Genomic DNA, 27,112 nt, shown 5'->3' with positions numbered 1-27,112 from the left:
TGAAGTATAGGGGCATGATCTCAGCTCACTGTAACCTCCACCTCCTGGATTCAAGCGATTCTCCTGCCTCAGCCTCCTGAGTAGTGGGGATTACAGGAGTGCATCATTGTGCCTGGCTAATTTTTGTATTTTTAGTAGAAATGGGGTTTCACCATGTTGGCCTGGCTGGTCTTGTACTCCTGACCTCAGGTAATCCGCCTGCCTCAGCCTCCTCACCAGGCGTGAGCCACTGTGCCCAGTCTGCACTTTTCAATATGTAGATTCAAACCTTCTGTGCTTTCACGGAAATACAATTTTTGAAACTGTATCTTTTCCTTTCCTTATGATTCTTTTACTTTATTTTCTCAGCATGCCCACTCAAAGGGCCTAAAACCAATGTCCCCACAGAAGCAAGAAACATACCTAATGCCCAGATCTTGGTTGTTAAATATTGTTCCTCGCTAATTGCACTGAATCTCCTTGGAGAAATGGCTAATTCTAAGTCCATGACCATGCATATCGATCTACAGCCACCGAGAGACACTACTGACCAGCCTAACCAGAGTACAGAGTCCTAAAGCTTTAGGTCTGTTTGTTGCTCCTCATTGCAAATTTCCCCCCAATCCTGATATAGACAGGCCATGTATTTTTGTAAATAGTTTCCTGGGAACACAGACATACCCATTTGTTTAAAGACTGTCTAGAGCTGTTTTCATGCTACTGTGGCATTGTCAAGTAGTTGCCACTGAGACCGTAAGGCACACAAAGGCTAAAATATCACTAACTAGACTTTCACAGAAAAAGTTTGCCCCCAGCTCTAATCCTTGATTCCTTTAAGCCATAATCTCATCTTTTTATCTTTTCATGCCAGAGAAAGCCTTCTGCATTGTTTTTATAAAGTCCAGTCCAACAGAAAGAACACCTTTAGGTAAAAACCTAAACCTAAGGCCAGGCAGGAGGCCCTGGTTTTGCCTCCAGTGAGATTACCTCAGAGTGGAAGAGGGAGCAGTGTCACTTGCCAGGCTCCTTTATAACCCCAAGGAATTCAAGACAATAATCAAGAAAGAAACTGCTCTATTTTTTGACTAAGGCAAACTAAAGTATACTTTGCATTTCTTCAAATTAAAGATCACTAGCAGGTCACTGAGCTGGACGTATACTAATATTTAAAAGTTACTGTTTGGCTCCTTACATCTGAAAGCAAACTCTCCAGAGACATAGGATCCATCTTGCTGTAGACATTCCATAGATTCAAACTCACATCCTGCAACTGCAACAGAGAGCAAAAACATTGAAATAATTAAGTCAATATCATTAGGACAATCAGAATTATTTTCTGATGTTCAGAAATGACTCTTTTGGTGTAAACTAGTGTGAATAGAATAAATCAAAATTTTATCAATTATATTAGACCTATACATATAATGTTTTCCCATACAAGAAAACTATTTTTTCAGAAACTTTGGTACCGATTATCTTCAATAATGGGCACATATATACTTATACACACACACATGCACATATAGACTTGTATATTGTGTATTTTTTGCCTTTGTTTTAAATAAAATTTTAATCAAAAAATCCATGTCCATGCTTTAAAAATCAAATGGTACAAAAGGCTTATAATAAAAAATGGTAATCCCCGACTCCAACCTTTCACAAACCCTGACTAGTCTCACTCCTCATAAGCAAACACTTAGGTGCTCCCTTCAGCAGCACATATATTAAAATTGGAAGGATACAGAGAAGATTACCATGGCCCCTGTGCAAGGAGGACATGCAAATTCCAAGGATGACACGTAAATTCATAAAGCATTCCACATTTTCAAAAAATAATTTTTTAAAAAACGAAACAACCACTTAGAACTCACTTCATTTTCTTTAGAAACTAAATATTGACTTCTGGCAAAGATGTAGTTCTTCTACATCCATTCCTATTCCCAAACTGTTTCTTTCTCAAACTCTCAGGCTCAAGCAATCCACCCATCTCAGCCTACCAAAGTGCTGGGATTACAAGCATGAACCACCGTGCCCGGCCCCCAAACTGTTTACACACACATATCCTAACATCATTTAAAACCATAAAATGACTTTTTTGGCTTATTAATAATTTTTTTACACAATGAATTGCTTTTATTTTGGTATGCATCAGCATTTAGTGGTCCTGAACAGAAAGTGGAAAGACGAAGCAATCTGCCAGGAGGTCAAGCCTGCCAATTTCAGGGATCTGCTGTGCACACCTGGTTCTTTCTTAATCCCTGCTGAGGATCTTGAGAAGCAGCAGCAGTACCAAAACCAAGGCATGCACCAGATTCAGGGTTCTTTTTGTTCCAGTTGTCAGATTCCAAACTAGACCCCAGTGGATCGCAAGGATGACCAAATGAAAGCCCTGTTTAAAACTTCGATTTTTAAAAGCAAAAGCAATTACAGGAAAGTAAAACAATTCAGAGGGATCATGTGTGCTTCCAAGTGTCTTTATGTGGCCCTTCTCCAAGTTTAACCACCAAGGACTCTGAGAGCTGGCAGGTCTGAGTAACCCTGGTGACTATTATTTTCACCTTATCAAAACCTGAGTTAAAAACAATGCATCAGCTGATGACAGCAGAGTGGCAGGGCTGAGGACCCAATACCCATTTCCCAGGCTGGTGGAGAATGAGTAAGTACAGTTCCAAAACTAAACAAAGGGAGGTCAAAGACTCTTTCCAACCTTACCTGATGGCTTCTGGCCAAAGCAAGGAAGTGTCATGGAAGGTGTTAGGTGGTGATGGTGCAAAAAGCAACTTGAGGAGGACGGAATAAAAAACAGCACCCCTTGATAAAGGTGGGGGAGAGAAGATATGGGGAAAGCTCTGAATTCCTCACCAAAGGCCAATCTCAGAGGGGAGTAGAGGGGTTACAATCTATGCTTTGGCCAAAGGCGGAAGCGAAGGAGTGTGGGGGAAAGGATGATGGCTTGGAAGGGGCATCACTTAAGACTTTAAGAGACCAGGAGTGCAGGCAAAGCACCCCACATACCCAGCAGTAGTCCCACAGGCTATGACCTGAAGCCTTCACATCTACTCTAACAAGCCCTCCAGGCTAGAGGGCTGTTGTTGCAGGGAAAGTGGGAGGTGGGAGGATAAGGGGAAAAGGCAGAGACCCCAGGCCATGTAATCAGCAGCAAGGTGATTGTGTGATGTGTCTTTTCACAGTTGAGTTAGATGTGCCCCACCAGTTATGATGGGAATCAATTTAAACAGACTTTCTTGATCCCAGAAGTTCTACTACGTGGACAGTGGCTACACTTGACAGGATGATTTGTTATAGCACAACTTACATATTTCAAATGGACAAAAAATTAGTATCATTTACAGTATCTTAACTTCCTTTGAATGGGAGCTTCCTTTCCAGTACTCCGAGGTCTACAAGACATATCTAGAAAATTTACTACTGTGAAAAATGAAGACTGCTTAAATTCAATGTCGGGGGAAAGGGGAAGGGCTGTGGTTTTTCTTTTTGATTAATTGCTCTAACACTGTCCTTCAGGTGGCTGAGGGAGTTTCATATTTTCTTTAGACATCATTAGGTGCCGAAGCTCTTGCAGGACAACTTTGATGCTATATGAATTCTGCCATTTTGATAGCACTGATATGGCTCTTGCGTCCACCCCTCCATTAAAACTATTAACTCCATTCATATTAATTTTTTGTTACAAATCTTACGGGGGGGGTGTTTCTGAGTATTTAGGTCCATATTCTATTTTAAGGCTATATATTCAGTTTTCATAAATTGTTCTTGGAGGCCCAATTATCATCCCTGTCCATGTTGTAAGTGTCATGTCTTCGTAATCTTCTAGACCCCAGCTAACTGTGTCATCTCCTACTCCTTTCTGGCCTTCTTCAAGTTCTTCCAACAGTCAGAAATTGCAAGGGACTTTTAATAGTGAGACCGTTGTGGCTGTCATCTTGCGTTGCTGTCACTTGAAGTGGTTTATTAATAATTATTGTTTACAATGTTAAAACCATGTAAATAGTATTTACTGCAGGCTAAGTGCATTTTACATTCCAATTTGCTTTATTATTATTCTTGGAAGTACTAACAGCTTTTTTTTTCACCTGTATACTTTTTTTTACAAATCAATTCTGTTTTTTTCTAACAGCCCCATCCAATTTGCCTACTCCAGGGTGTCTCAACAGTAACACTATTTTCATTTTGGGCTTGATATTTCTTTGTTCTGTGGGGTTGCCCTGTGCATTGCAGGCCCTCACTAGCTGCCTATAACACCTCCCCCACACAATGCAAACCAAAAATATTTCCAAACATTGTCAAATGCCTACGGGGAAGGAGAAGACAAATTCACCCCGATTGAGAACTACTGATTTAAACATATCAGAAACTCTATCAAATTCCCTTTCTTCTTCTACCTCATTCTGGCTGGACATTCACATTCTTTGATATCATCCTGGAGCTCTCAGTTGATGGATTTGGCTCTGTGGTTTACTTGTCTCCTCTTTCTTGGTTAACTACCTTGTTTGGTGGAACACGTTATCCAATAGCTAAGAAAGGATTAATGCAGGCTGGGCACAGTGGCTCATGCTTGTAATCCCAGCAATTTGGGAGGCTGAGGCGGGCAGATCACCTGAGGTCAGGAGTTCAAGACCAGCCTGGCCAACATGGTGAAACCCCTTGCTACTAAAAATACAAAAATTAGCCAGGTGTGGTGGCACACACCTGTAATCTCAGCTACTTGGGAGGCTGAGGCAGGAGAATCACTTGAACCCAGAAGGCGGAGGTTGCAGTGAGCCAAGATCGTGCCTTTGCTCTCCAGCCTGGGTGACAGAGTGACACTCCGTCTCAAAAAAGAAAGAAAAAAAAAAAAGATTAATGCAAAGCAAACTTTTCTCACACCTGTAATCCCAGCTCTCAGGGAGGCAGAAGCAGGAGGACAGTATGAGCCCAGGAGTCCAAGACCCGCCTGGGCAATATAGAGAGACCCTGTTCTCCACAAAAAGGAAAACAAAACAAAACAAAAAGACATAAAATGTCTTTATGCTGTCCTCATGACTATGACTTTGGATTCTTTATTTTCTCTGCACTTCACCTTGGATAGTTTCTAATGCTATGGCTTCAAATTCACTAATCTTTTCTTTGGCATTATCCAATCTGTCATTAATCTCATCTAGTGTATATTTCCTCTTAAAAAAATTCTCAATTATTACATTCATTATTATCCAGTGTATTTCTCATCTTAGACGCTGTAGTTTTCATCTCTAGAAGTTTGAATTTTTGTTTTGTTTTGTTTTTGAGACAGCGGTCTTGCTATGTTGCCCAGGCTGGCCTTGAACTCTTGGGTGCAAGTGATCCTCCTGCCTCAGCCTCCTGAATGGCTGAGACTACAGGCACATGGCACTGCACCCAGTTGTGGGTCTCTTTTTATATATTCTATGACTCAGTCTTTTCTCTAGCCTCTTGAACACATGAAATGCAGTTATAATAACTGTTTTAATGTCCTTGTCTTCTAATATTTCTGTCAATTCTAGGCCAATTTTGAAGACTGATTACCTCATTATCAATTGTGTTTTCCTGCTTTTTTAAAACCTGATGATCTCTGGATGCCAGACACTATGAATTTTACCTTGCTGGGTGCTAAATATTTTGGTATTCCTATAAATATTCTTATGCTTTGTTCTGGAAAGCAGTTAAGTTACTAGAAAACAGTTTGATCCTTTGGGGTCCTGCTTTTATGAATTATTAGGAAGGTCTGAAGCCACTGCTCAGTGCAGGGTTGATTTTTCCCTGCTACTGAGACAAAATCCTGCTGACTGCTCTACCCAGGGCCCAGTGAATTACAGGCATACCTCAGAGCTATTGCAGGCTTGGTTCCAAATCACTATAATAAAGTGAATAATGCAATAAAGCAAGTCACACACATATTTTGGTTTCCTAGTACATATAAAAGTTATGTTTACAACGTACCATAGTCTATTAAAGTCTATTTTTTTTAGCAATAACACATCTAAAAAAATCAAATGTACATACCTTAATTTTAAAATACTTTATTACTAAAAAATGCGAACAGTCAACTGAGCCTTCAGTGGGTCATAACCATTTTGCTGGTGGAGGGTCTTGCCTCCATATTGATGCCTGCTGACTGATCAGGGTGTTGGCTGCTGAAGGTTGAGAGGCTGTGGCAATCCCTTTCTCTCCCCTTCCTTTCCTTTCCTTTCCTTCCTCTCTTTCTCTCTCTCCTTCTTTTCGTTTTTTTGAAATAGAGTCTCGTTCTGTCACCCAGGTTGGAGTGCAGTGGCGCAATCATAGCTCACTGCAGCCTTGACTTCTGGAGCAATCCTCCAGAAAGACTGCTTCCTTCTCAAGCAATCCTCTCGGCTTAGCCTCCTGAGTAGCTAGAACTACAGGTGCACTATCATGCCAACTAATTAAAACAAAAATCTTTTTTTGTAAAGATGGGATCATGTTATGTTGCCCAGGTTGATCTTGAACTCCTAGTCTCAAGTGATCCTCTTGCCTCAGTCTCCCAAAGTACTAGGATTACAGGCATGATCCACTGTGCCAGCAGCAATTTCTTAAAATAAGACAACAATGAAGTTTTGCCGCATCAGTTGACTCTTACTTTCACAAAAGACTTCTCTATAATATGTCAGGCTATTTGATAACATTTTATTTATTTATTTATTTTTAGGAGGAGTCTTGGTCTGTTGCCCAGGCTGGAGACCAGGGGCGTGATCGCGGCTCACTGCAACCTGTCTCCTGGGTTCAAGCGATTCTCTTGCCTCAGTCTCCTGAGTAGCTGGGATTACAGGTGCGTACCACCATACCCAGCTAATTTTTGTATTTATAGTAGAGGGTTTCACCATGTTGGTCAGGCTGGTCTTGAACTTCTGACCTCAGTGATCCGCCCACCTTGGCCTCCCAAAGTGCTAGGATTACAGGCGTGAGCCACCATGCCTGGCCTTGCTAGCATTTTACCCACAGTAGAACTTTTTTCAAAATTGGAGTCAATCCTCTCAAACCATGCCACTGCTTTATTAACTAAGTTTGCGGAATATTCTAAGTCCTTTGTTGACATTTCAACAATGTTCACAGCATCTTCACCAGGAGTAGAGTCCATCTCAAGAAACCACTTTCTTTACTCATCCAGAAGAAGCAACTCCCCATCCATTTCAAGTTTTTAACATGGGATTGCAGCAAGTCAGTCACATCTTCAGGCTCCACTTCTAACTCTAGTTGTCTTGCTATTTCTACCAAATCTGCAGTGACTCCCTTTACTGAAGTCTTGAACGCCTCAAAGTCATTCATGAGATCTGGAATCCACTTCTCACAAACTCCTGTTAATGTCAATATTGTGACATCCTCCTATGAATCATGAATGCTCTTAACGTCATCTAGATTGGTGAATCTTTTTGAGAAGGCTTTCCATTTTTTTTTTTTTTTTGCCCAGATCCATCAGAGGAGTTTATTGCCTAACAAAATGTATTTCTTAAGTAATAAGCCTTTAAAGTCGAAATGACTCCTTGATCCATGGGCTGCAGAATGGATGTTGCATTAGTAGGCATGAAACAACATTAATTCTCTTGTACACCTCCATTAGAGCTCTTTGGTGTCTAGCTGCACTGTCAATCAGCAGTAATATTTGAAAGGAATCTTTTTTTCTGAGCAGTAGGACTCAACAGTGGGCTTAAAATATTCAGTAAGTCATGCTGTAAACAGATGTGCTATCATCCAGGCTTTGGTGATCCATTTAAAGAGCACAGAGTAGATTTAGCATAATCCCTAAGGGCCCTAAGATTTCCAGAATGGTAAATGAGCAATGACTTCAACTTAAAAGTCACCAGCTGCATTGGCCCCTAACAAGAGAGTCAGGCTGTCCTTTGAAGCTAGGCACTGACTTCTCTCTATTTATGAAAGTCCTACAGGCTGGGCGCTGTGGCTCACACATGTAATCCCAGCACTTTGGGAGGCCGAGGTGGGAGGATCACTTGAGCCCAGGAGTTCAAGACCAGCCCTGGCAACATGGTGAGACTCCATTTCCACAAAAAATAGAAACGTTAGCTGGGCATGGTGGTGTACCCCTGTAGTCACAGCTAGTTGGGAGGCTGAGGTGGGAGGATGGCTTGAGTTTGGGAGGTCAAGGCTGCAGTGAGCCGTGATAACACCACTGCACTCCAGGCTGGGCAACACGGCGAGACTCTGTCTCAAAAATAAAAAAATAAAATAAAAAAGAAAGTCCTAGATGGCATCATCTTCTTATACAAGGCTGTTGTCCGCACTGAAAATCTGTTGTTTAGCGTAGCCACCTTCATCAAGTATCTTAGGTAGATCTTCTGAATAACTTGCTGCAGCTTCTAAATCAGCACTTACTGCTTCATCTTGCACTTTTATGTTATAGAGACAGCTTCTTTCCTTAAACCTCATAAATCAAGCTCTGCTAGCTTTAAACTTTTCTTCTGCGGCTTCCTCAACATTCTCAGGCTTTACATTAAAGAGAATTAGGGCTTTGCTCTGGATTAGGCTTTGGTTTAAGGGAATGTTATGGTTGGTTTGATCTTTTAACCAGACCACTCAAACTTTCTCCATATCAGCAATATGGTTGTTTCACTTTCTTATAATTTGTGTTCACTGAAGTAGTGCTTTTAGTTTCCTTCAAGAACTTTTCCTTTGCATTCACAACTTAGCAGTTTGGTGCAAGAGGTCTAGCTTTCAGCCTGTCTTGGCTTTCGACATGCCTCCTTCACCAAGCTTAACCATTTCCAGCTTTTGATTTAAAATGAGATAATTGTGACTCTTCCTTTCCCTTGAACCTTTATTGGCCACCCGGCTATTTTTCTACTGTTAGTAGAGACGGGGTCTCGCCGTGTTGACCAGACTGGTCTTGAACTCCTGACCTCCGGTGATCCGCCCACCTTGGTCTCCCAAAGTGCTGGGGTTACAATAAAGGCTATTAATTGGCCTAATTTCAATATTGTTACGGTCAAGGAATAGGGAAGTCAGAGAAGAAAGCAAAAAATGAGGGAACAGCCAGTGAAGCGTCAGAACACACCCATTTATTAAGTTCATCATTTCATATGGGTGCTGTTTGTGGCGTCCCAAAACAATTCCGATGGTAACATCAAAGATCACTCATCATGGATTATCATAACAGATATAACAATAATAAAAAAGCTTGAAATATTATGAGAATTACCAAAATGTGACACAGAGACACAAAGTGAGCACATGCTGTTGGAAAAATGGAGCCAGCAGGCTTGCTGGATGCAGGCTGCCACAAACGATCAATTTGTTAAAAAAAAAAAATGCAATATCTACAAAGTGCAACAAACCAAGGCACAATAAATTAAGATAGGCCTGTATGTGTTTTTCCAGTCTAACTGGTGAAAACAGGCACTGTTCTCACCCCTGAACACACACATCAGGCACTATCCTCGAATCCTTTCAGACAGGCTTCTCTTGACTTTGAGTAGTTACCACATACATGACAACATGGATCAATACTCTGCTGAGTACTGACTAGGGAAAGGGGAATCTTTGGATGGTTCTTTCCTCTTTAGTACTCTAACTGCTTTGGTCTCCCGAGACTCCCAGCTGCATCTCCTAACTCAGGGAGTGCACTGGGCTCCACCTGGGTACTCTCTTCTCTATGCTGTGTCTGCAAACTTTCTCAAAGTAATAAGCTAGTACCATCACGGGGCTCACCTTGATTGTTTCCATCACTCAGGGAATCAGGATTCCTCACTGCCTGATGCCTAGTTTCTTGAAGACCATTGTTTCATTATTTTGTTTGTGGTTGTGTTTTTGTTTTGGGGGGGGGGTTTGTTGGTTTGGGAACCAGTTTTTGTTGTTTTGTGGTGGGTGACTTGTTTTTTCTTCCAGGAAGCTTTTTTTTTCTTTTTTGGCCAACCTTACTGACCACCTTCCTGGAAGCTTTTAAAGATATTCTTTCATCCAGGCTGGGTACAGGTGGCTCATGCCTGTAATCCCAGCACTTTCGGAAGCTGAGGCAGGCAGATCACCTGAGGTCAGGAGTTTGGGACCACCCTGGCCAACATGGTGAAACCCCATTTCTACTAAAAATACAAAATCAGCCAGGCATGGTGGTGCATGCCTGTAATCCTAGCTTCTTGGGAGGCTGTGGCAGAAGAATCGTTTGAACCCGGGAGGCAGAGGTTGCAGTGAGCCAAGATTGTGCCATTGCACTCCGGCCTGGGCAACGAGAGTGAAACTCCATCTCAAAAAAAAAAAAAAAAAAAAAAGATTTTCTTTTATCCTTAGTGTCTGAAATGTCACGGACAGATTAAGGTTTTTTTTTTTCCTCTTCCCATTCATACCTAAGTGATTTAATTTAAAAGCTTTTATTTCTCTTTATGATTGGAAATGTTTATTTTTTAAAAAGATTTCTTTCCTTATGGTATCCCTGCCTCCTCTTTCTAGAAATTCTACTCATTGGATATTAGAATTCTTAGATCGGTCTTTTAACATTTAAAGTTAACTTTTTTTTTTTTCTTTTTTGAGATGGCGTCTCGCTCTGTCACCCAGGCTGGAGTGTAGTGGTGCGATCTCAGCTCACTGCAACCTCCACTTCCTGGGTTTGAGCAATTCTCCTGCCTCAGCCTCCCAGGTAGCTGGGACTACAGGCATGTGCCACCACACCCAGCTATTTTTCTGTCGTTAGTAGAGATGGGGTCTCGCCATGTTGACCAGACTGGTCTTGAACTCCTGACCTCAGCTGATCCACCCACCTTGGTCTCCCAAAGTGCTGGGGTTACAGGTGTGAGCCACCGAGCCCGGCCTAAAGTTAACTTTTAAAGTTAAAGTCTTTTAAGTTTTTTCTCATATTTTCTATAACTGTGATGTTTTTATTCTACCTTTCTAAAGACTTTCCTAACTTTACCTTCCACCCCTCTATTGATTTCATCAATTATGATTTTCTAGAGCTCGTATTTTCCACACATTCAGTTATTACAACATTCACTTGTCCTATGGTTGTGAAATCTTACATTTTTCTGGGCATCCAAAAAGGGTTTTATGTCTTTTCTTCTATACCTTAAATTATCTTTGGGTCTTAATGAACTGGTTTTTAAAAAAAAAACTTGATCTTTTTCTTTTGAGTTATTGCTGTTTAATCAAATGTCTGGTGATCTTTGGCTTCCTATTCGTACTTTGAAATGAGGCAATGAAAAGGTTAACTGGAAGCTGTATGTTCCTGATAACTGATAAGCAGAGCTTCTATTACTGGGTCTCCATCCCCTTATATTCTACATGCCAAAATGCGAACAGCTTTACTCTCTCAGGAAGCAAAAACTACACTAGCCAATGAAATCTTTTTGTTTCGTCTTGCCTTTCAGTTTATTTATTTAATTTTTATTTATTTATTTTGAGACAGGGTCTCACTTTGTTGCTCAGGCTGGAGTGCAGTAGTTCAATCAGCCCACTGCAGCCTGGAGCTCCAGGGCTCAAGCTATCCTCTGGCCTCAGCCTCCCAAGTAGATGGAACTGTAGGCACATGCCACTGTGCCCAGCTAATTTTTTTTTTTTTTTTTTTTTTGAGATGGAGTCTCACACTGTCACCCAGGCTGGAGTGCAGTGGCACAATCTTGGCTCACTGCCTCCTGGGTTCAAGTAATTCTCCTGCCTCAACCTCCTGAGTAGCTGGGGTAACAGGTGCCTGCTACCACGCCCAGCTAATTTTTGTATTTTTAGTAGAGATGGGGTTTCACCATATTGGCCAAGATGGTCTTCATCTCTTGACCTCATGATCCACCCACCTCCACCTCCTAAAGTGCTGGGATTACACGCATGAGCCACCACGCCCAACCGTGCCCAACTAATTTTTAAAAACTTTTTGTTGCCAGGCTGGTCTTGAACTCCTGCCCTCAAGTGATCCTCCCGCCTTGGCCTCCCAAAGTGCTAGGCTTGATTACAAGTGTGAGCCACTCACCAGGCCCTTTTCAGTTTTTTTACAGAACCTCCACCCAGATCTGTTCTTTGTTTTTCCTAGGGTGGAGGTGGCATCTGCAAATGTCTGGTTGCTTGTCACTTGAGGGGAGAGGAGAGTGGTAGAGGGAGGTACAGACTATTACATAACAACCTTCAATTTAATTCTTTCCTTTCAATATCACCAATTTCCATTCTCTACTCTCCACTTGATCATCATCTTCCCCATTGATTTAATCTACTTGGCCCCTTCCTCTGTATTCTGGAAAAGCTTTTCAAGTGTGTCAACTGATCAGATTTTTTAAGGGTATTAAATTTGATATCTATTTTTTAATGCAAGTTTTCATTCTACTAATAAATTCTGAGACTTCCTACAATCTTTTCTTATATGTCCTCCATCTCCCTTTTTAATTCTGACTGCTCACCTCATTGATAGATCTCATTTTTTAAATAAATTTTGTTCCTAAAAAGTACCAAAAAGAGACATTTTCTCAATTATTTATTTTGTTCCTTGAAGAAAATCTTTTTTTAAAGCATGCTGATCTATCCCTGCATCTAATATGCTGTGGTCTCTTTCTTACATTTTGTTGACCCTTTTCCTAATTCTTATTCCAGCTTTCAATATGAAGATCTATTTGTCCATAAACAGATGAATGAATGCTCACTGGTTACTCATTATTTAGAAGTTTGCTATTAGAATCCTCTCCTTGTGGAGCTGGTTGATGTAAATTTACATTACCAGATCACAGTTCCAGCAGTGGGAGAGTAAGAAGAAGGAAGTTAGAGGCAGAAAATGCCTTAGCAGAGGAACTTCCCTGTACCGCTTCCCAGGAAGAAATAATTATCTGTATCGATGACTCAGTTTGGCCCAGCATAAATGCCAAGTAAAAGCTGTGTCTGGGCTTGGCTTTCTTTCTCATGCTGGCACCTACCACATGAGGAACAAAACATATCTGGGCTAACGACTTTCTTCTGGGTATGGCCATATAATAAAACACAAGTTTTTAAAAATTAAGCTATAAGTATAGCTCTCCTTCTCTTAGCCTGCAAAGGAAGTAAGAGCCTTTCTGACTCAGGCAGTCATCAGGCCATCAGAGTGGAGTAGAGAGGGTATTGGCAGAGCACATCTATAGGCCAAACTGCTCCACACCTCAAAGTACTGGGAAGGGCAGGGGAAAGAAGAAGACTGAGGTGGGGTAGAATGAGATGGAGACAAAAGGAAGTATCTGAAAATAAAAAGGAGCAGCTACAGAAAAGGGCAGGATGTGGAGAGAGGGACCTAGAGAAGACCTATAGTAACTCTTCCTTTATGATGTGTACCATTTCCTCTTCATGGCCCATCCCATTTCCTAAAAACACCATCCTAATGTAAAGATCTACATTACTTTTCAAAGGCTTTTTTTTTTTTTTGGAAGGAGATAACACTCTTTTTGAATGTGACTTCACAGTGTGACGCACCTTAAGGTCAGAAAACCTCTCTCATTTGGGTTATACCAACTATGTAGCCTCCCAGTGCACTTCTTCCAATGTGATTCTAGCTGCAGCCCAGGGGTGAGGAGCACAGGCTCTGAAACCAGACCATCTGGATCTGGCCCCAGCTCTGCCTTTCTGTAGCTGTGTGAAATCGGGAAATTCATTTAATCAGTCTTAAATGGGGATGTAAAATAGGACCTACCTCAGAGGGTTACTATAAGAATGAGATCAGTCAATTCACATAAAGTGCTTAGAACAGTACCTGGCATATAGTAGGTACTCAGACCTAGTTCATATAATTAATTAAAAATAAATATTACCATTATTAATATTATAAAAATATTAAGTTTCTTCTCTAACCCCTATGGCCTGCCTCCCTTCAAGCCCCCACTCTTCTAAGTTAGAGAGCATTAATTCCCAGTAGGGGCAGCTTCCACAGCCTTGTGGATGTTCTGCTACTTGTAGTCAATGTAAGAATACTGTGATTTTGGAAAAAGAAAAGTGGAGTCCAAGTGGTATGCTTCCCTTCAGCCCCACAGCCCATGCTGCTCCATTTCAGAGGATGTGATGTGGTTCTCCCAGGCAAGCCTCCAGTCATCTGCTAGGGATGCCAGTACTTCTCAGAGGGGTAGAAATTAGCTCTGTGCCTTGCTTCTAAGGGACCCACTTACTCTCTCCCTAACAGGATGTCCCCACTTCTAGCATGACAATGCTCCCCTTCCCTGGTTTCCTGTACTGGGCAGGTCATTTCAGTGAGGATCCCATGGAGGCACATAGATACTCGTGGTAATGCTGCTAACCTATCAGGCCATTTTCCTTAATCTGTACTCTGGACCACCCCCTGTCCCAGACTCACTTAAGAAATATTTACCGGTCATTTTCTAGATGCAAGGAATGCTGAAATAAAAGACACTGTTCTTACCACAAAAGCTAATCTTTCCATTCCTCTAGTACATTGCCCTTACCCAAATTCTGCACTGTCCCTTTCATTGCTCTTGAATAGTTCTCAATTTATATAAATTATATAAATTTCTGACATACAAACAACAACAAAGTTATGTTTTTGTACTTAAGAAGCCTCCAGTACAAAGACCAGGGTGGGTGGGCTGGTGTGCAAGTGTGACAAATGTGTAGTAACAGGATCATAAAATCTGTAGGAGAAGTCAATCTAGGGTGCTACAGGAGTAGACAGGAACAACAGTTAGCTCAGAATGGGGTAAGGGAGAGGAAGGACGGAGAAAACTCCAAGAAGGACACAGGACCTCAGTCTGGGACTAGCCTTTAGCAGCAACTATTTTCCATTTCAAGTCTTTTAACTTGCTCCATGCCCTTGAGAAGTAACTGCCAGCTTTTTGGTGTCATAATAATGCACACCCACAAGGGTTCTTCATAAAAACCGCCCAGTGGCAGACAAAAACTGGCATACTGCTTTTCATACATACCTCATATTTCATGGTAAAAAATCCATCTCCTCCAATGCCCTCAAGTGCAAAGGCCTGTACAATTGGCCATTTCTCCACCACAAACATATCAAATATCTGCAAGTGACCTAGAAGAATCAAATACAACAATACATATCAAATACCATCCTGAATACAACAGTCTAAACCTGATCTAACATGGTTAGACAGGTATCATTTCTCACGTGGTCACCAGGGCCTCACCTAGCAAAATAAAATTCAAACAGATAAAATGGTTAGAAATTGAAACTAGAAATACAAAATGAAAGCCAAGGAAAATTCAAACTATAAACAAGTTACATTCAGATTTCTCTACAGTATATTGTAACATTCCAGTTTCCTGAGTAATTAAGTAAAAAATAAGAGTAGTCTATTACATCTGACTTGCATCATTCAGTGGGAATAATTATTAACAGAACCAAACTTGGCTCCTTTCCCTTAAGAAACACAGCCAATCAACTTCCTCAAGGGAAAACTACTAAATCAAAAATGCTCCTTTCTTGTAACAATAGCTTCAATGTGCAAGGTTTTTTCTTTTTGTTGTTGTTACAATATAAGCCCTGTTAAACTTGATCGTTTTTCTCCTGTATATTACACATCATTTAAAAACACGTCAGCATATCTTTTTAGAAGTTATCAAAACCCCTCTTTCTTATTACCAAGATGCCCCCACATCTATACTATACTCTTTGTACAGTAAATGATACAGACATGTCAATTGTGCTAAATTCTGTATCAGTTCTTCTACCTGATTTTAGGCAGCCTGCTGTGTTGCTGCAGAAACTTCACAGTACTTAATACAAGCTTACATAGAAAAGTCCCCATACTTAATTCTGCTTGATATCTTTGGTAAAAATAGATGAAGGGGTTTCTCAGCTGAATGCCTCCAATGAAAGGAAAAGCAGTGATGTTTAATTCACACACCATCTAAGCAAGGTTCTAGAAGGCTTGCTGTCAGATACTCACCTTGGGAGCTGTAAGGAATGCCAATTCTACTACAGTCTCGAACCATGTCCACAAAGCTGGCAATTTTAAATTCTTCTGCAGCTTCCTCATCTTCATACTAAAGAGAGATATCAAACGAAAAATAAGCTCTGAAGAGGTATCACACAAAGTCCCATATTTTCTCTGCATTTTATCAATCAGAGTTGTCCCAAATGACATTTACAGAGGACTGCACCCAAGGTGTTTCCAAAGCCAATCTTTTTCATTTGCTAGTCAGAAAGACTTGTCATTCCCTTATTTCATATTACACCCGAAAATCAACTGAAAATGGATCAGGAAACCCAATTGCAAGAGATAACCCCCCCAAAAATCCACCAAAACCTCATATGGGAAGAAGTGTTCTTGACCAATATTAGGTCACAACTTTCATGAAATCCTAAATCTCAAATCCCAACTTGATTTCCAGTCAAACCCTTGAAAAGGGCCCAAAGGGAAAGAAAAACAGATACCAAGACATTCAAACACAAGAATGTCAGAAAGCTTAAAAAAATTCTCCCACAGGGCCAGGCATGGTGGCTTACGCCTGTAATCCCAGCACTTTGGGAGGCTGAAGTGGGCGGATCACCCAAGGTCAGGAGTTTGAGACTAGTCTGACCAATATAATGAAACGCCATCTCTACTAAAAATAAAAAAATTAGCCAGGCGCCTGTAGTCCCAGCTACTCGGGAGGCTGAGACAGGAGAATTGCTTGAACCTGGGAGGAGGAGGTTGCAGTGGGCCGAGATTGTGCCACTGCACTCTAGCCTGGTCGACAAAGCGAGACTCTGTACCCCACAAAAAAAAAAAAAAAAAAATTCTCCCAGGGCAGTCCCTAGGCACTAATCCCCTAAGAGAAGGGGTTCTGGATAGTGACGAAGAAGCAGGCAAGAAGTAAGTTCATAAACTTACTACTAGGTCCCAATTTGAATAGCCTCCTTTTGACTCCACAGGCATACAATTTATAAGGTAGCCTCAAAATGAAATATGAAATTCTCCACTTCAAGGCCGGGCGCGGTGGCTCAAGCCTGTAATCCCAGCACTTTGGGAGGCCGAGGCGGGCGGATCACAAGGTCAGGAGATCGAGACCACAGTGAAACCCCGTCTCTACTAAAAATACAAAAAATTAGCCGGGCGCGGTGGCGGGCGCCTGTAGTCCTAGCTACTCAGGAGGCTGAGGCAGGAGAATGGCGTGAACCCAGGAGGCGGAGCTTGCAGTGAGCCGAGATCGCGCCACTGCACTCCAGCCTGGGCAACAGCGTGAGACTCCGTCTCAAAAAAAAAAAAAAAAAAAAAAAAGAAATTCTCCACTTCAAACAGATAACCTTTTTTGTATAATCACACTCTGCAATTTGATTGCCGATCCTATTTCAGATCAACACTTTCCTTACAGAATATTCTTAGAGTGTCTCTGGGTGCCTGTCTTCTCTTTTCTTCTTACCTCATTTTCGGTCATGCAGTGGAAATGCAGATTTCTCCAATGTGCCACGTAAGGTAAGAGATAGCGAAAGTTTACAGGATTACAGTACAGATGGACGCTATCTGATTTAATCAATATAATTACATCTGTAAAAAAAACCAAAATCAAAACACAAGACTGTCAAAAGCATTTCCTTTAGATATTTTCTGCCCACATAATTAGTAAAACCATTGAAACTCCTTCAGAGACAATGTAACAAAACTCTAAACTGAAAATTATTTAATTAAACACTGTGCCTTATAAACCAAAAAGTATCTGAGACAAGTCTCAATCAATTTTGAAGTTTATTTTGCCAAGTTTAAATTAAAGACATGCCCGTGACATAGCCTCAGGAGGTCCTGAGAACATGCACCCAAAGTGGTTGGATAACAGCTTGATTTTACACATTTTAGGGAAACAGAAGTTACCAGCAGACATCAATCAACACATGTAAAGTGTACATTTGGTTTGGTCCAGAAAGTCGGGGTTGGGTGTGAAAGGGTCCTTTCATGTCACAGGTAGATTCAAAGATTTTTTGATTGGCAATTGGTTGAAACAGTTAAGTTTTATTATCTAAAGACCTGGAATCAGGGCTGGGCGCGGTGGCTCACGCCTGTAATCCTACCACTTTGGGAGGGTGAAGCAGGTGGATCACGAGGTCAGGAGTTTGAGACCAGCCTGACCAACATGGTGAAACCCCATCTCTACTAAAAAAAAAAAAAAATACAAAAATTAGCCGGGCATGGTGGCATGCACTTGTAATCCCAGCTACTAAGGAGGCTGAGGCAGGAGAGTCACTTGAACCTGGGAGGCGGAGGTTGCAGTGAGCCAAGATTGCTCCACTGCACTCCAGACTGGGCGACAGAGTGAGACTCTGTCTCAAAAAATAAAAATAAAAATAAAAATAAATACAGACCTGGAATCAACAGAATGTCTGGGCTAAGATAAGGGATTGTGGAGACCAAGGTTCTTATTATGCAGGTGAAGCCTCCAGGTAGCAGGCTTCAGCAACAATAGAAGGTAAATGTTTATCAGACTTAAAAAGGGACCAGACTCTTAGTTGATCTCCCCTGGATCAGGAAAAGACCTGGAAAGGGAAAGGATTCTCTACATAATGTAGATTTCCCTGACAAGATATAGCTTTACAGCACCATTTTAAAATATGTCAAAGGAATATATTTTAGGATAAAATACTTACATTTCTTTCACTGTCTGTTATCTGTTACATGATGTATCTCACTGCTATACAATAGCAATTTGGTTAGTCTTAAGATCTTTCTTTCTTTTTTTTTTTGACAGGGTTTCACTCCCAGGCTGGAGTGCAGTGGCATGATATAGGTTCACTGCAACCTCTGTCTCCCAGGCTCAAGCAATCCTCCTGCCTCAGCCCCACAAGAAGCTGGGGCTACAGGTGAGCACCACCACGCCTGGCTAATTTTTGTATTTTTTTGTAGAGACAGGGTTTTGCCATGTTGCCCAGGCTGGTCTCTAACTGCTGAGCTCAAGTGATCCAGCCACCAGAGAGCCAGGATCACGCCACTGCATTCCAGCCTGGGTGATAGAGCAAGACTCTGTCTCAAAATAAATAAATAAATAAAAGTTGCTTTTAGAAATAAATTCATGTTGGCCTTTCCCCCTCTCATATGAGATCAAAATGTAGAAATCTGGTGATCTCTGCTTTCCAGCTACTTGTATAAACAAATTTATTAATTTGTAGGAAAATCCTAATTTCCTAAGCACCCACTGTGCCAGGCAAAAAGATAAAAACAGGCTAGGCATAGTGGCTCACAGCTATAAACTCAGCACTTTGTGGGAGGCCGAGGCGGGATCACCTGAGGTCAGGAGTTGGAGACCAGCCTGGCCAACATGGTGAAACCCTGTCTCTACTAAAAATTCAAAAATTAGCTGAGCGTGGTGGTGCATGCCTATAATCCCAGCTACTTGGGAGGCTGAGGCAGAGGAATCTCTTGAACCCAGGAGGCGGAGGTGGCAGTGAGCCAAGATCACACCACTGCACTCCAGCCTGGGCAACAGAGCAAGACTCTGTTTCAAAAAGAAAAGAAGACAAAAACAAAAATAAGCAAAAAAGCACATCTTTGAGAATTTAAACTATTTCCTTAATTTCAGTACCGTAATGTCCTTAGCAATCTCGGCTGTGGTGAAATGTGTGGCTGGTACGAGCTGCCAAGATTACTCTTTTCTAAACCAGCAGATGTTGTATAACGTAAGGAAAAAAATATTTTGTAATCAAAATCGGAAACCAAATTTGAATTGAAAAAAATGTAAAAGAAGGAGTAATTTCAGTCTACTCTTTTTGCACTTCCTAATAAAAAGGAAACCTTTAATCAGTCTACAAGAATAAACACTACTAAGGACTTAACCAGAGAAGAATTTTCATATACGCTAGACCAGGATTTCTCAACCCCGGCACTACTGACAGTTTAGATCAGTGAATTCCTTGTTCTGGGTGACTGTTCTGTGCATTGTAGATGTTTAGCATCATCTCTGGCCTCTATCTACTAGATGCCAGTGGCATCCCCTACCCAGTTTTGACAATCAAAAATGTCTTCAGACATTGCCAAATGTCCCCTGCAGGACAAAACTGCCTCCAGTTGAAAACTACTGCACTAGACACATAGCAATATTCTTTCACATCAGATGTTTGTTTTCATGCCTCCCCCAGCTGCCTCACAGAAATGTCTCTTGTCCATTTTTATTTTGTCTATCCCAATGTCTCCTGACCCATCTGGCATACAAGACATGATTCTAAATATGTGATATCAGAGATAGATCCAGGGCAATAGCCCCCAGCAGCATCAACACAGGCAGAGTGTCTCAGTGCTAAGGAAAGGGGAATATAAACAGAAATCCAGCATTGTAGTCACAGGCATCTTCATGAATTAAAGTCACAGAGAAAATAATTCCCAAAGACAGCAGGACAAAGAGCCTTTGTTCCTCGGATAATAAGCCACAAGAAGTCTTCCTCGTAGGAGATGCCTGCAGGCCCATCCTTACCTCATGATTGAAGGTGCTTTCACAGGACAACACCATATAATCTGAACCGTTAGCATGTAGAGGCAATGGGCAATAAAGAGGAAAACCAGTACTTTGCCAAAAAGAGATAAAGCCAAACACTGATGTTTGTTTCTCTAAAGCTGAATTAGTAAATATATTCTGAAAACTACTTGTTGCTACTAAATGTATCAACAAAGAAAAAATGCTGTGCTTTTTCATTCTTTAAAAAGCAAACATTTACTGGGACTTTGGACTATTTTAAATTTTTTTCTGTAAGCACACCATAAAATAAGGATCCAAATAAATAAACCTCTTACTCTTCTATCACACAGAGTTTACCAATATATACTTACCATCTAGCACTTCTTCAGAAAATCCCGTTTTCTCAAAATCACTGGTATTCTGATTGTACAAACCAAATAGAAGATAATTTGCCAGCTCTCTGCAGCCTTCATTGTACCTGCTATCGATTCCTGCAAGGCAAAGGAGGCTCTTATCAGCTGTACTGTACTATGGGGAGCAAAGAGGCCAATAATTTGCCCCTCCTCAGCAAAACCCTGATGATTAAGCAGAAGGACGCAGCTCAGACCAGTTTTGTGCCAGAAACCAAGCTAAGCAATTCTGTGAAAGAAACAGGTCTCAGCATCAAGTACCCTTACTTGAATTCCAACATCTTGTAATTGAGATAATCAAACAGCACAGATTATTGAGGCTGTTAATTTCTGAAAATGATTCATCTTGGAATACTTTCAGGTGGCTTAAGAATAGGGGTCAGAAAAATCTTCACCTTTCGAAAAAATCTTTACCAAAACATGTGGGATCAAACAAAGGCAGATTAAGGTGGCTTGAAAAGAATCCAATAATGTGAAGAAAAGGAAAGTGAGTGGAACCACAAACACCCATCCTTTTACAATTATGAGGCTCAAGGTCTAGCACTGTACTGGATGGTGGGGTATGGTGGTGAACAAGCCTGCAAATGACCCTCATGAAGCTGACAGTCTAGAGGGGCTGAATTAGAGACAAATAAAAAGGAAATTAAACAATACTGTCTTCAATACCATCTCTCAATGCTTCAGGTATATATTTATTACCTAGTTCCTGATGTCTGTAAAGTCTCAGAGTATGGCTCTGGGCAAGATGGACATGTCATGGCAGGAGGTAGCTATACATGTGAGTCTAAAGGAAAGGCTTAAGGAAGCAGCAGCTCCAAAAATGGGCTTCCTATCTCAGTGATAGCTCATCTAACCTCATTAAAACAGCAACAAATTTCAGGGGAACAAGAACTAGGAGGACACTAACTCACAGCTTATTTCACTTTGGTCCTATTACTAATACCTTCCTGTGAACAAAAAAAGCCAAGGTGCCCCAGCCCTGAGTCCCACCTTGTTAAAAGCACTGACCTAGGATGCACAGGATCCCATCCGGCCGAGACTTGCTGCTCTGGGTCAGGATGCTCTGAACCTGCCGAAGTCGGCTGCAGCTGCAACAAGAACAGAAAATGGTCCCCTGAGTGCCAGGACAGCCCCATGAGAAAAGCAGCATCCTGTGTCCCACAATGGAGGCATGAGGAAGAGGAATGACTTTGCTAGGGATGGAAATTGATTCTTGTGTTGTTCTGGTATCAGAAACATAAAATGCATTGGGAAGGTTTCCCTTCTCTTTTATTTTCTGGAAGAGATTGTGCAGAATTGGTCTGAAGACTAAGTCTGACCTGCTGATTACAAACTCCTCAACAGAGGATGAAGCCAAAGTCCCTCTCTCACGGTCAATGGTGGAAAGCATTAAGACTCAGCAGCTGACTCCAAGAATTTCCAATGACGTTTCATTTTTGAAGACTTTTCAAAGAAGAGTTTCCACACTGATCATTCCACTTGTGGTCATCAGTCTGTCTCAAAAACAAATGCAAACTAAACCCCCAAATTGGCCTGAGGACCTAAACAAAGCTCTAATTCATCCTCACAGCTACCCATATGGTGAGTGTCAGCAGAGAATACTTGCTTCCATTTCTGTGCAGACCTATTATTCCTTCAGCCCTAGGGATAGCCCTTTGCTCAAGCAAAATGTGAGGCACTCTCAGACATTCACATTACTTCTAAGGACCCCATTCTCTCCATACCCATCCCCTTCTTCCCAGAAGCTCCAGAGAGAGGCACCCGATTTCCTGCTCAAGTCTGATCCTTCCACCTGGTCTCCTCATCATCTCCAGGTCCAGGATCTGCCTCTACTATTCATTCCCTAACACTTTTTAATTTAATTTTATTTTATTTTATTTTTGAGATGGAGTCTGGCTCTATGGCCCAGGCTGGAGTGCAGTGATCTTGGCTCACTGCAACCTCTGCCTCCCAGGTTCAAGTGATTCTCCCGCCTCAGCCTCCCGAGTGGCTGGAATTACAGGTGTGAGCCACCACACCTGGCTAATTTTTGTATTTTAGCAGAGATGGGGTTTTGCCATGTTGGCCTGGTTGGTCTCGAACTTCTGACCTCAGGTGATCCGCCCACCTCATGCCTGCCACCACGCTGGCTTCCTAACACTCTTATATATTTTCTCTACAGTCAATACAATCCCAGTCCTACCACATCATTATTAACTAAGAGCCTCTACAAACCAACTACACTAACTCTTCCACCCATGAAGCTAGGCGTCATCCCCATCCCTCACTGAATCTCCTCCAGTACACTGCCTTACATTCACCTCAAAACAGTATTTACAGCCAAACTACAGTATTTCTCTTCACTAATTCCTGAATTCTTTTGCCCCACTGGATTCTTTTTTTCTTTTTCTTTGAAACGGAGTCTCACTCTGTTGTCCAGGCTGGAGTGCAGTGGTACAATCTTGGCTCACTGTAACCTCCGCCTTCTGGGTTCAAGCGACTCTCATGCCTCAGTCTCCCAAGTAGCTGAGGTTATGGATGTGCACCACCATGCCTGGCTAATTTTTGTACTTTTTAGTAAGAAGGTTTCACCACGTTGGTCAGGCTGGTCTCAAACTCGACCTCAGGTGATCCACCTGCCTCAGCCTCTCAAAGCGCTGGGATTAGAGGAATGTGCCACCACACTTGGCTGCCCTGCTGGATTCTTTTGGATGTTCCTATGCCCCAACTCATTCGCTCCATGACTTAGTGGTCTTCATCACTATCTTCCATGAAGAGTTTCATAGTCTTCCATGTGATATCAAAACTAGACAAAGACAGTACCAAAGACTGTACTTTCAGGGATCATTTCTATAATTCATTATTAGAGAGGTCTCTCTGAATGAATAAAGCACTAGAAACCATAGAAAGGGGCACAGTGGTCTCTCCTGAGCATAAATCTGGTTTTTCATGTTGCTTTGCTGCAACTGCCATTCGCCTTTGATAACTGTTTTCTTCCTCTGGGAGAGTAAGAGGGAGAGGACGCTGTCTGAGTAGTTTCCTTTTAATCATCAGTCAAAAACAAAAAGTATCAAAAAGAAAGAAACCTACAAACCAAAATCCATCATGAATATAGATTTAAACACCCTGCCCTTTTTTGTTTCTTTTTTTTAAGAGATGGGGGTCTCATTAATGTTGCCTAGGCTGGACTCGAACTCCTGGGCTCAAGCGATCCTCCCTCTTCAGCCCTCCTGAGTAGCTGGGATTACAGGCGTGCACTACCACACCTGGCAATTTTTTTTTTAAATTAAATGTAAACACGCTTAACAAAATCTAGTAAGTAAAATTCAGCAACATGTAAAACAACTATACACTAGGACCAAGTGGAATTTATCACAGGGATACCTGAGGCTGGTTCATTATTTATGAATCCATCAATGTAACCCTTCATATTAACAGGCTAAAGAAGAAAAATCACAAAACCAAAAAACTGATGCAGAAAAATCATTTAATAAAAACCAACACCCATTCAAAATAAAAACACTCAGAATTGATGGATATCCCAACTACATTAATTTGATCTTTATAAATTATATGAATGTACCCTGAAAATGTGTGTATCTATTATGCATCAATTTAAAAAAACAGAAAAAAAAGCCACTCAGAAAACTAGAAATAGTTTCCTCAACTTGATAAAGATCATCTAAAAAAACCCACCAAGCAAAGTTTGTAATTACACATAATGGTCAAAGTCTGAATGTTTTTCCTGTAAGGTCAGGAAGAAGATGAGCATGTCTACTCTCATTATTCCTATTTAACATAATACTGGAAGTTCTAGCCAACAGAATGAGGCAATAAAAGGAAGTAAAAGACACACAGACTGAAAAGAAAGAAAGAAAACTGTTCCTATTTGCAGATATGTCCTATTTGTAGATGACATGATGATCTCTGTAGGAAATCTTAAGGATTTTACCAAAATTCCCAGAACTAATAAGTGACTTCAACAAAGTTTCAAGATACAAGATCAACATATAAAAATCAACTGTAATTTTTTTTTAGAGACAGGGTCTTGCTCTGATTTCAGCTTGGAGTGCAGCAGTGTGATCATAGCTCACTGCAGTCTCTAACTCCTGGATTCATGGGCTCAAACGATCCTCCTACCTCAGCCTCCTAAGTAGCTGGAACTACAGACACATGTCACCACACAAGCTAATTTTGAAAAAAAAAATTTGGAGAGACAGGGTCTCACTTTGTTGCCTCCCTAAGCTGGTCTTGAATTCCCAGCTTCAAGTGATCCTCCCACCTTGGCCTTCCAAAGTGATGGGACAATTGTAACTTTACAGGAAACCAAAATTTAAAATATAATACCATTTATAATATCTTAAAAATTAAATACCTAGTTATAAACCTAATAAAACATGCATAGAACTTACATGCTAAAAACTACAAAACTCCGATTAAAGAAATGAAAGAAGAATTAAATAAATAGACATACCATGTTCATGGATTAGGAACCTCAACACAGTACTGATATCAATTCTCCCCAATGTGGTAAGTTTTAACACATATGAAAATCCAATTTTTTTTATAGATGTAGAAGAGATTATTCTAAAATTTACATAAGCCAGGAACAGTGCTACTTGTCTTAGTCCCAGCTATTAGGAGGCTAAGATGGGAGGATCACTTGAGTCCAGGAGTTGGAGGCCAGCCTGGGTAATATAGTGAGACCTCATCTCTTAAAAATAAAATAAACAAATAAAACCTATAAGGAAAAGCAAAGGAACTAGAATAGCTTAAAATTTTTCTGAAAAAGAAAAAGTAGGAGGAATCACTGTACCCAATGTCAAGACTTACTGCATAGCAAAGTAATCAAGACTGAGTGGTACTGGCTAAGGGACACACATATAAGTCAATGCAATAGATAGAGTAACCAGAAACAGACCCACACAAGTACAACTAACTATTTTTTAACAAAGGCACAAAAACAATTTAATGTTGGATGGATAGTCTTTTCAATAAGTAGAGCTAGAGTAACTGGATATCCATAGGCAAAAACATAAACCTCAACCTTATACATTATACAAAAATTAAAGCATCATAGATCTAAATGTAAAATTATAAAATCTTTGGAAGAAAACAGAAGAAAATATTCTGGATCTAGGATTTGGTGAACAGTTCTTCACACCTGACACCAAAAAGTGTGATCCATAGCAAAAAAAATGATAATGTGGACTTCATTACAATTTTAAAGTTTTGCTATGAAAGACTCTGTTGAGAGAAGGAAAAGACAAGCTACTGACTTGGAGAAAATATCTGCAAACCACATATCTGAAAAAGAACCTTATATGGAATACATAAAGAACTCTCAAAACTCAACGGTAAAAAAAAACCCAATTAGAAAATAGGCAAAAGGTATGAAGAAACAATTTGTCAAAGAGGATACAGAAATGGCAGAGAAGCCCCATGACAACATGTTTAACATCATTACCCATTATGGAAATGCAAATTAAAACCATGAGATATTACTATACATCTATTAGAATGGATAAAATGAAAAATAGTGACTTCCAAACAGTGAGAATTCAGAGAAACTGGATCACTCATATATTTCTGAAAGAAATTACAGAAGACAGCAATAAATGAAGATACCCTCTGTTCATGCATTGGTAGACAATATCGTTAAGCTATCAAAGTTACCCAAAGCAATTTACAAATTCAGTGTAATCCCTTCTCAAATCCCAATGGTGTTTTTTACAGAAGTAGAAAAATCCATTCTAAAATTTATATGGAATCTTAAGAAACTCTGAATATCCAAAACAATCTTGATAAAGATCAAAGCTGTAGAACTCACACTCCCGATTTTAAAACTTATTACAAAGCTACAGTCATCAACAGTGGGATACTGGCATAAGACAGACATACAGACCAATGAAACAGAATAAAGAGACCAGAAACAAACCCTCACATACCTGGTCAAAAGATTTTTGACAAGGATGCCAAGACCACTCAATAAGAAGTCTTTCAAACAAATGGTACTGGGAAAACTAGATATCTAAAGAATGAAGTTGGACCTTACCATACACCATATAAAGAAATTAACTCAAAATGTATCAAAGACCTAAACATAGACCTAAAACTATAAAACTTTCATAAGAAACTGTTCATAAGAAAACAAAAAGGAAAATCTTTGTGACATTGGATTTGGCAATGAATTCTTGAAAATGACACCAAAAGCCCAGGCAACAAATTAAAAAATATATAAACTGGACATTTAAAATTTAGAACTTCTGTGCATCAAATGACACAACCAACAGAGTAAAAAGACAACCCATCTATGTAACTCAACCACCATCACCAAAAAATCCAATTCGAAAATGGGCAATGAAGCCGGGCAGGTGGTTCATGCCTGTAATCCCAGCACTTTGAGAGGCCGAGGTGCAGGACCACTTGAGCCCATGAGTTTGAGA

At 40.7% G+C, this 27,112-nt stretch overlaps 1 protein-coding gene, 2 non-coding genes and 1 pseudogene across 10 annotated transcripts in view; 2 read left to right on the top strand and 2 right to left on the bottom strand.

The window, feature by feature from the left end:
• The window catches only part of DNAAF9 (dynein axonemal assembly factor 9), a 164,597-nt gene that overhangs the window by 119,198 nt on the left and 18,287 nt on the right, over positions 1–27,112 (bottom strand). For 7 of the 8 annotated variants that reach the window (XR_012419195.1, XR_012419196.1, XR_012419197.1 and 4 more), the window contains exons 2-7: positions 21,696–21,775; positions 20,649–20,768; positions 17,263–17,387; positions 15,807–15,903; positions 14,823–14,929; positions 1,172–1,249 (exon numbers count right to left, since the gene is read on the bottom strand). Coding sequence is in view for 3 of the 8 variants with exons in the window: in XM_005568456.4 (XP_005568513.3) it covers positions 1,172–1,249; positions 14,823–14,929; positions 15,807–15,903; positions 17,263–17,387; positions 20,649–20,768; positions 21,696–21,775 (607 nt within the window). In the remaining 5 variants the exon portion in view is untranslated. Of the gene's footprint in view, positions 1–1,171; positions 1,250–14,822; positions 14,930–15,806; positions 15,904–17,262; positions 17,388–20,648; positions 20,769–21,695; positions 21,776–27,112 lie in introns of those variants that run through there. The other variant, XM_074004869.1, reaches the window with a different exon arrangement.
• Positions 1,680–1,788, top strand: LOC123567421 (U6 spliceosomal RNA). Its single transcript, XR_006690329.1, has one exon. It is a non-coding gene; the product is annotated as a U6 spliceosomal RNA (small nuclear RNA).
• On the bottom strand, positions 3,466–4,040 carry LOC135965612 (ubiquitin-conjugating enzyme E2 variant 1 pseudogene; annotated as a pseudogene).
• Positions 23,492–23,703, top strand: LOC123567395 (small nucleolar RNA U3). Its single transcript, XR_006690306.1, has one exon. It is a non-coding gene; the product is annotated as a small nucleolar RNA U3 (small nucleolar RNA).

The sequence above is a fragment of the Macaca fascicularis genome, chromosome 10, assembly GCF_037993035.2.
Source record: "Macaca fascicularis isolate 582-1 chromosome 10, T2T-MFA8v1.1".
Classification (NCBI taxonomy): Eukaryota; Metazoa; Chordata; class Mammalia; order Primates; family Cercopithecidae; genus Macaca; species Macaca fascicularis.
The sequence above is the reverse complement of the archived record's forward strand: the minus strand, read 5'-3'. Positions and strand labels throughout refer to the sequence as shown.